We start from the raw sequence: 9,862 nt of genomic DNA, 5'->3' as shown, positions 1-9,862 counted from the left end.
TTTATTCTCGTCTTTTTAGAAAGTATCTTTTAAAAATGGCTTTTCGAGAGTTTTTATTTTTATTTTTTTTTTTAAATAAGTAATAGACAAATATAATGCTTACGCCTGTAAATTTTGGTATAACCACAGATTTTAAGAGAAAGTGAAGTCAAATTTATCGTCATCAAAATTAAAATTATTCTAGTTGTCGAACGCCATAATATATGCTTTGAGAGCGCATTTATTCTGCAATTGTACAAGTAATATTTTCTTTTTTGAAAATAATTTAGCGTTAGGCCATCCTTAAAAAATTGTTTGGTTGTCCTCTCCCGACCGACTGGCTAAATATGGCCCGTCTCAATTTTTTTTTTTAACCTCCAGGAAACAATTATTTTTTATGCATTTCGGAAAACAGACTTTGAAAAATTCAGCATTGATGTTGAAATTCTCTGAGAAAAAAACCCCACCTACCTACCGACCAATTTTTTTCATCCTCAGTCGGGAGAGGGCAAACAAACATTATTTTAAAGTTGGCCTTATTGTAAATTTTATTGACCTGTTCAAGAATTGATACTGAAGAAGGAACGGACACACTAAAAAAATATTTTAAAACACATTTATTATAACTTAAAACAATTTCATGAGTTTATTGGTTGGACTGGTCCTTTCGATCGTTATTATATATCACTTCGAATATCTTCAACTAAAAATTTATATTCAGCTTTAGGAAACATTGTTTGAATGTACCTTGTAACTTTATTTATAATTTTTCTTCTACTTACAACCTCTGAATTTCAATGTAAAAGTTTCTGGTTGTGCTAAAATGGAGCACAATATATCTTTTTAGTACTTTTATTAGAGTCCCTTGGTTTATCTGTTTTCGGAATAAGAAAAAGACACATACCTTCCAGACTTAACAGAAACAAACCAAGCAATAAGTACATGTAGATATCATATGTATACGTGTTTCTCAGTGTAATGCGGGCAAAGTGTACATTATCAGCTTACTTAGAGTTGTCATCAAGATTGTAATTCAAGTACCAGGGCTAAGTAAATCATACTTGATTTTCTAATTTCTCTATCAAAGACTGAAAACATGCACTAACTTTATTGTATCAAAGTTTGTTAAACAAAAACTTTTCTTTCTACTGGTTTCAATAATTTATTCCTAATTCGCTAGACTCAATACACAAAAGAAAATCACTGAAAATGGAAAAACCATTTTCATATATTGTATAAAATTGCGTATACTTTATTGTATCTTATTTGTCAATAAAATCAGCACTATTTTATGAAGAGGAAATTACACATCAACTCCATTAATGACGCAAGACTAGTATAATATCCATCCGCGGTATACAAACACTGTCTTCCGTCCCGACGCTCGATTCCAACCTCACTGCTTTGATATCAATACGTTATTGCAGTTTTATACGAACTTTTATTAGGATTGTCAGCATTTTATTGTCCTGGTTAAATTCAGGGATGTAAATGCTTGGCGCTCTGATAGCAATATATCCTACCGTAAAACAGGTTTGTTCCTTTCAAATTCTGAGGGCTACGATTATCCAGTGTAAAAATCATTTCCCTCGGGTTTTATCCATGACCGACTACTGATTCCGTACGGAGACCCCAAACCCCCGTTCATGCTCACTGAGGGATAGAGTCCCGAATGTATGCCACCGCCATAGCCTGAGTGAGAGTTAATGGAATGGTGCGTAGAATTGTTACAGTTAGCCATAGAATGAGACAAATGTTTGGATGTTTGATCATGAGGGGACAGTTGAGAGGTTCCATTCGTTCCATGCCGACTTATATTCATCCTCGCTTGAGAATTCGTCGTCGGTTGCGTTTGGTGAACTGGGTTTTCGATTTCTGATGATCCCGAACCCGAACATGGTTTTCCGTCCTTTACTAATACGGATACTGTGCCTTTCCTGGGTGATGGTTGACGCGGTGAATCCTGCTGTGAAGATGCAGGCGATGAAGGTGGAGATGAAGAATCGGTCTTCTCCTTGGCGTCCTTTATCTGTCGTTTGCACTTATATCGGTGATTCTGAAACCATATTTTAACCTGAGTTGGCGTCAAATTGATCATGCTAGCTAAATGTTCTCTCTCAGGGGCTGATAGATATTTCTGTTGTTTAAACCGTCTTTCTAATTCATACACCTGAGCTTGTGAAAACAACACTCGTCGCTTCCTTCTCTGGGTAATCGGGAACTGAATACCCCCCGCCTTGTGCTGGTCAAGGCCCCCTAACGCTGACATATTCATGTTGTGCATTCCAGACGACATCGAAGACATTGCACAAGAACTCGGGCCACCCATCAAGCGAGATACTGAAAATTAAAAATATAAAATTAAAGAAAGATTTTAAAAATCTAAATTAATTTATAAAGATGAGACAATGTATTATAATACACCGGAAGTCGCTGTCATTTTATTAACATGTCTCATTTTTCAAAGACGCTTTCAAATATAAAACCAATAAATTGATAATATTCTCCACATTGGACATTATTAATACTACAGTAGAATTATTAGTTTTCTATTTTATTTTCACTAATAATTAGATATAAATTTAGTCAGTCAAAGTTTTAGAATGTTATTATTATGTTTTATTTACTTCAAATTTAAAATCCTATTTTCAAAATTCTAGCAGATTTGGGACGGTAAGATAAATATGATGTAGATGTCAATATTTGCAATATATTTTAAAACAAACTTAAAAATAATTTTGGTGCACATCAATATGCCACAAGAGTGCATAAAAATATTGACTGAAAGCCCCTTACTTGTTTTTACATTTAGGCACGCTGAGACTTTCCTTGTTCAATCTTTTTGATAAACATATCTAAATATAGATTTATAAGTTTTTATGTCTAACATGTATAAATTTACTTTGTGTTGGAAATAGATCTTTAAATGTAAATATTTTATGAGCATCTATTCCGTAGATCAACATGCAAAATATTTCCTGGAAATAATTCTTGAAATATTTTTTGAGTAAAGTTAAGTTTAAAACAAACACTTAAAAAATATTAAATATGTATTTTTTCAAACTAGAAAGAGATAATGTAGTTTATTTTAATTAAATTTTAATTTAACAATGTGGATTTTTTCCCATACATTTATAAAAATCTTGTGATGCTTTAGAAATTGCTTTATTTGACATTAAGAATTTTTTCAAAAAATAATTCTTTTAAAATGTAGTATATAATTTCTAAAGACATTTTTAAAAAAAATTTATTTATTTGTTTATTTATTTATTTACTTGTCCTTTTCTCCCTTTTCCGAAAAAATATTAAGCAACGCATATCTTATCACCATGGATTCGCAATTGATAGTATTGCAAAGTACCCAGACGATTAAAAATTAAAAGAGATTAAGTTGAAATATTACGTCTGTTTATCGATGTTAAATTCGGCCAAATTCTTAGCTTTATCTGTTGTTTTTATCTTCGGTACTTCACAGGGTTGGGTTTAAACATCTTTTTGTCAGGGATAGGAAACCAAAGGACAAAAATATAAAGTAGTTGTATCATGAGTAAATAATCTTTCTTAAATAACATCTAAATCAAGTATATATGTAGATTTTTTCCATGAAAACAAAAATGGCAGAATACTTAATTTACATGTATATAAATAGCGTTTTTTTTTTAATTCAAGTTTTGAGACTATTTCTTTTTTCCTTTTAACTACTAGACAGTTCTGTTTTGAAATTTAGACTCAAAGTACCCGAGTAGATTTCTTATTCAAAGCTGTTCAAAATATGCAGTAAAATTCAGATGCATAAATTAAATCATGCAGAAAATTAATTTTGAAAATATTATATATATTTTAAGTCATGAACTAAAACTATCTTATGCGATATAAAACCTGTGAAAAGTCAATCCGATTTTTGCGCTAAATTAAGCAAGTGCTTTTAAAGTGTTCATAATTTGTTTTTGGTAATCTACAAGGAACACAACCAGGGGTTATTTTTATAGCTTAACACGGGTCCATATCTGTCAAAAGGTTTAATTCTAAACACGTGAACATTTTCATTTGAAAATTATTACTCCACTTTAATTTTTTCCACAGGTGTTCAAAAGTATTATAAAATTCCAAGTAGAAATAAAGTCATGAAACGAGCTAGATATATATATTTCAATAAGATTACGTCTTGACTGCTTCTTAAAATCAGAATCTCTTTTATCTTATTTAATTCAGCTAATTAGGCGTGCTAGATTATTTTTAAGATGCTAATTTCTTTTTCCTGTGGAGTAAATATAATGAAGAAATACTAATCGCATTGGGAACTTCTGGGTTTGTCTCGACATTTTGATCACAAGAAGCGATAACCACTGGGGGAATTAGACAAGAAATATCTGCAGACACCAACCTCTTATGTCGTAACTAAAAATCTTACGTCTATGTGGAGTCGACATTCTTAAAACGTTTTAAGTAATAAATGTGCAAACCCTTCAACACCTTTTTCGCTTTGTTGAAAGATGAAATGGACAAATCTTATGCCGCCTTAGTTCCACTCGAATTGCACGACAAGTTTCAGTAATACTCATCAAGTACCCTTTGCGATGTTGAAAAGTTTGCGCAATTGACTTTAAAGGGTTAGCATGGATGGTACTTACTTGCAAGTCTAGGGTCCGGATTGGTGCCGTACCAGTTTGAGGACCCATGTCTGGTCGGGTCACCGTAATGCCCAAACTCTGTTCCGTTGCAGAACTGCGAGGGGTAAGATGGGGTATGATGGGTTAGCTGGGGAACATATCCTGTATGGTATGGGTTCGTCACTGGCACGCTCATGCTTCCCATTTGAGGATTGGGGTACTGCGTATGGTTCCTGTATGGATTTAAGGGAGGGATAGCGGCCTCTATGGTGGTTCTCTTGTAGGTTTCTTCAATAGGACTAAGGATGTCGGTGACGGAAAACGGTGTAGTTTGTTTAGGACTGAGGGACATAACTTGTAAGTGTGACAAGAGGGGTCCCTCTCCTGAGTATGCGTTTTTCAAGCTACTCCACCGATACTTTGTTACGTTAAGAGCCAATCTTGACGGTCAAACATATTATCACAATTGTATATCTTTCATTCTTGACAAATTATGAGTTTCGGAAAGAGTACGCATGCGTATAAAGTTTATCTTTGTTGACATTACTGGGTAGCTCCACCCCTTATCGATTGGTAGGTGGTCCTCAAATCGGGTTTCCTTCTGTTTGGGCCATTGATAATGAGAATTAAATCTGTCTTACAGGATTTATTAAATGCGAAATCATTCGCATTATACTACAGGGATGTTTCTTTAATAATTCCTATTTACTGGCCCGTTTAACCATTAATAATAAATCGAGCGGATTGAAAATCTTTACAACTGACAAGCTAGTTTACCGAATGTCATATATAATAAGTATTGTATCAATGATCTTGATGGTTTGTGAAAAATTGAATATGGACTGAAATTGAATTGTACTTCAAACATTCGCGTAAGAAGTACTTGGTACTTTTTCGTTTCAATTAAAGTACTTCTTGAAAAACACAAATATATAAATATCGTGAACTTAAATTATGGAAATTGGATAATTTGAAAGCATATGGTACCGTGAAAAACATTTTTTGGTCTATACGATAACCAATATTAATAATTTTCTGTTGGTTGTTGAGAAGGAATCAGGAAACTGCGGTATTTGGTTGATGACAGCGGTGTGTGCCGCCCCAGCATTGTCCACCTGTGTTTTAAGTACTCCTTCAGTACAACTGTGTACACTGATTTCTACAGGCCTGCAACAGCTTTCCAGAATTTAATGCCATTTTCATACGACATGTATTTATTTTATGACAATTCCTACTTCACTGACAAGTGCAAACGCTGCATATATTGTTCTTCATTCTATTTCTGTCAATTTTTTGAGTTTGCGTTTTATATAATATTTTTGTTTGAATTAAAAAAAAGGAATAATTCTAGTTTGGTAAATTTGCATAATCTACTAAAATATTTGAATATTTAACAATCACACGCCAGACGATACATATATTATTCTTTCTATTTACTAGTTCCATGTTATTTTATTAATATGCTGCATGGGACATATATAGAGAGAGAGAGGGGAGGAGAGAGAGAGGGGGGGCACTATCAAAGAAACATGAGATACGGATGAAACTTTAAAATTGTTTATTTAAAAATTGTTCTTCTTTCTGACTGTTAAAGTATATCTGGAAAATGCAAAGGGATAACTCGTTTACTATTAATTAAGATAAACTCCTTTTCTTCATGTAAGGGAAGTAGCGGTACAGGGTAATTGTGATTAACTAAATCGACAAAACCAACACAGCGCAAGTCAATAAATAGAAAATGTGTAGAAAAAAAAGTGAGGAAAGCTTAATTAGAAGGCTTTGAAAGTGACACCATTGAGATTACGCTTTATTATGGATTATGGTGAGTTTAAAAAGAGGCGAAAATTCCTAGCTGTAATCCTGGTTAGGTACACTTTGTGTTACGTAAGTATTTAATTCCAACAAAACGCACGTGTTTGAACGGTAGAAAAGTCCGGTACGCGTCGATTACTCCCTGCTGATGAGGGACAATTAAGTGATAACCTCTCTTTTTACCGAAAACGAGAATTCATAATCCGAGTGATACTCCAAAAACTCTGTTTTTTGGCAGCATTTTTTTTTTTATTTCTTTTGTTTTTCAGAGGGTAAGTGGGACCTATTTCAAAATGAATTTGGGAATGAAAGCCATATTTTAACTGAAAGGCGACATGTCAGATATTTCGTAGCCACGAGTGGAAAGTAAACAAAGAAAGTGAAATGTTGTAATTCATAGAGCACATACTGTATTGCAAGTGTTAACCATGTCCACATCGCTACCTCTCTTTTCTTTCTTTTTTTTAATTTTTAAAATACAAATTATTGCTTTTTTCAGATATTTTCTAGTAATAGTACGTTCGAAAATCAGGTCTGAGGATCTAACAATTTTAATTTAGAATTTTTGATTCTGTTTTGACATTGAAATATGCTTATGAAGTGGTATTGTTTGGATTTTAGTCCATTGATTCGTGGTACTGTATGAAATTTATTAATTTCAAAAAGCATATAAAAATGTATACATGTAACTGCATAATGCAGAAACCCAGATTTTAAAGTAAATAATTTCAAATATTTACCCATGGAAAGGAGATTTACCATTCTTTTTTATTTTTTTAATTCTGATAAAAAAAAAATATCTTGTCATAAAAATTTCATATCTTAAGAGAAATACATGTACATATGTAGTCCCTCTGTTTGATGTCACGCCCCCAGCGGGATTCCGATCCCGAGCGGTATTGTACCGTGGTGTCAAAAGGTGTCGGAAACCGATGGGATATCATTATCACCTGGTCGTTAGGGTAATTAATGTTGTCATTATGTAGATCTATCTTACACACCTGTGAACGAGCTCCCTTGTTTGGCTTAAGTTGCTGGTCTAACTATTTAATGGATATCATCCGTATCCCACTGCGCAATTGCAGTGAGTCCATAAGAGAACCATAAAATATCCAGGACTTAGTGAAGTTAGTGTGCGTACGAATTTAAAGACATGAAAAAATTATAGAAAAAAAAAATATTCCAGAATTCGATTTTTCAATAAAAATTTTTTCGCCGAAATAGATATATTTTTTTAAATAGATTTTTCTCTATAAAGCGAATCTAAAATAGATGGGGGGGGGGGGATACGTGCATTTCTTGTTTCGTGTTACTAAAAAAAATAATTTAATCCACGATATAAAATGCAACAACACTATATTCATTGTATTACCAGGATAAAGAATAATATAATGACTCTAAGCGTTTTCCTTAAATACTTTTTTCCCTTTATCCATCACGACCGTGTAAACAGGATTTGTGGTCTTAGCTAATTTGTGGGGAAGTACCAAATGCCTGAAGATTAAGAACAGAAATTCGATCCTGTCATCCCAATTGAGAAACCAGGTTTACTTACAAAGAAGTTTGAATGCTACGGAAACTTATACTTCTGCCGACGGGGTTTCATTGTTTAGTCACACCAAGTACTGGAGTCAAAAGCAAACGAGGGTTTGTTAGCACAACGCGAATTATGGCAAATCTTGTTTAATTTTGTTATTTCCTAAATTTAGGGGTGGGATAGTAATCGGGAGACACTAAGAAAGAGAAAAAATAGTCCCGAAATTTTAAAATGGCTTGTCAATAATTGCCTCGATTTGTTGCCTTTTCTTGGCAGTTTTTACTGACCATTTATGTGCTCATCTGATTTTAGCTGACCTAGTTAAATATGTAAAAATCTAAGTAAATACCCCAATACATTATTCTTTGACAGATTATAGTGGTCAGTGACATTTATATAATCCCGACTCGCATATTCCAGTTTTGAAATAGAGAAGGAAATATTTGATATTTAAAAATGTTCTTGGGAAGATTATAAATTAAGCAAACTTCTGTATTGTTCGGTTAGGAGCTATGAAATGTTACTTCTCCTCCTATATTTACTTTTTGCCTTGTTTATTAAATTCGGAGATGTTATGAACGGCTGGCACTAAGGCGATTTATGATGCTCTTTAGAACCTTTACAACCTTTAAACCATTCAAATTACTTTAAATAGTTTTCCATTTTTTGCCATATATGTTTTTTATGCTGTTGTTTTACAGCTATGTTTGAAAATGATCTTTGTAAAGTGTCAGTATAAATGGATCAGTTATAACAAATATTTTTTTCAATGGCTACATATATGGTTTACATATTCATCTTATTATTAATATTGCCTACAGCAAAGCAAAAAAAAAAAATTATTCTATGAAGAATTTGGTAATTAAAATTCCAGTTACTTAAGTTACTGTAATATATATTTATATTTTCTTGATATCTTTGTAAAACAATTTTCGAACAATCATATATATTTCCTTTTCGGCGCTTTGAAAATTCCGGAAATGATTATGTTATATTGTTTTATTGTTCTATCATTTAGGTCGAGTTCATTTTAGTCTTTTCCTTATTTAGATAGGGTTAATGGTCCCCTTTGAGAGTGTATTATACTGTGGTAGGTAGTGATACATTTATTGACAAAACGTTCTATTGCCTAAATCAAGTCACCTCTGAGAAACGAGCGATTACACCTGTCCATCCCTTGAGCTATATTATTCTAACGGTAGTCGTATAATGGTCGTCAGGAAAAACATTTTTGAATTTGTCTTGCTTCTGAATTTGTATGTTTTCATACAAGTTTGTTTTCAATCGACACCTGTGCTTCGCGGCGAACTTCAAACAAACGGTTTAATATACACTGACTGCTCTTTCTAATCCTTCTATTTCACTATAAAAATAATGAAAAATCACGAAAAAATAATAAATTATAAATTATGGGGCTAGATTTTCACATGTGTATAAAGCCGTTCCTATACCTGATATTGAAATGATCAATTGCCGAGATTGAGTAAACGTTAAGAATTATTATTCGAACATGTGCACGAAATGTACATAGACATCAGGCATGGTCCTGCTGATATTTACATATTTATGAGGGAATAACATTGAAATCCATATAGGACAAAATTGTAAACCGCTTGGGTCATAAATCTGCTGATGATTTGTGGCCTAGTCGTTGCTGCCATTTTTATTGACTACAAATAGAAAGGACTTGGTATTGGGTCAAAGCTTTCGAAATGTAGTAAATTTTTCTTATCTGTAAAAACTAATTCGGTACAAGCAGTTTAAAATGTGAGAGAGTTAACATACAAATGCAATATTACACTTTTATTAATGTAAAAGAAATTTTATTCGCAAACATAACAAAAGAAACAAACTTTTCAAAGTCTTATTAAAAAGAATATTTAAATAAATAACCATTTCTTTTTTGTCATAATAAGAATTGTAA

General features: G+C 32.7%; 1 protein-coding gene across 1 annotated transcript; it reads right to left on the bottom strand.

Moving 5' to 3' along the window:
• Positions 1 to 1,130: 1,130 nt before the first annotated feature.
• Positions 1,131 to 5,073, bottom strand: LOC133183679 (homeobox protein Nkx-2.1-like). The gene is made up of 2 exons (XM_061318606.1): positions 4,611 to 5,073; positions 1,131 to 2,319 (listed from the first exon to the last, which is right to left on the bottom strand). The coding sequence occupies exons 1-2, from the start codon at positions 4,939 to 4,941 to the stop codon at positions 1,544 to 1,546; spliced, it is 1,107 nt and encodes a 368-aa protein (XP_061174590.1). The 5' UTR covers positions 4,942 to 5,073; the 3' UTR covers positions 1,131 to 1,543.
• Positions 5,074 to 9,862: the final 4,789 nt, after the last annotated feature.

This window comes from Saccostrea echinata, unplaced genomic scaffold (assembly GCF_033153115.1).
Source record: "Saccostrea echinata isolate AGI-Se365-2 ecotype Australia unplaced genomic scaffold, CSIRO_AGI_Sech_v1 ptg000009l, whole genome shotgun sequence".
NCBI classification, from domain to species: Eukaryota; Metazoa; Mollusca; class Bivalvia; order Ostreida; family Ostreidae; genus Saccostrea; species Saccostrea echinata.
The sequence above is the reverse complement of the archived record's forward strand: the minus strand, read 5'-3'. Positions and strand labels throughout refer to the sequence as shown.

Bases quoted from the DNA above. Each gene is read 5' to 3' on its own strand.
- LOC133183679 (XM_061318606.1), bottom strand. From the start codon at position 4,941: ATGTCCCTCAGTCCTAAACAAACTACACCGTTTTCCGTCACCGACATC. The intron at 2,320-4,610 runs GTAAGTACCATC...TTTAATTTTCAG, and splicing joins TCCGGACCCTAGACTTGCAA to TATCTCGCTTGATGGGTGGC.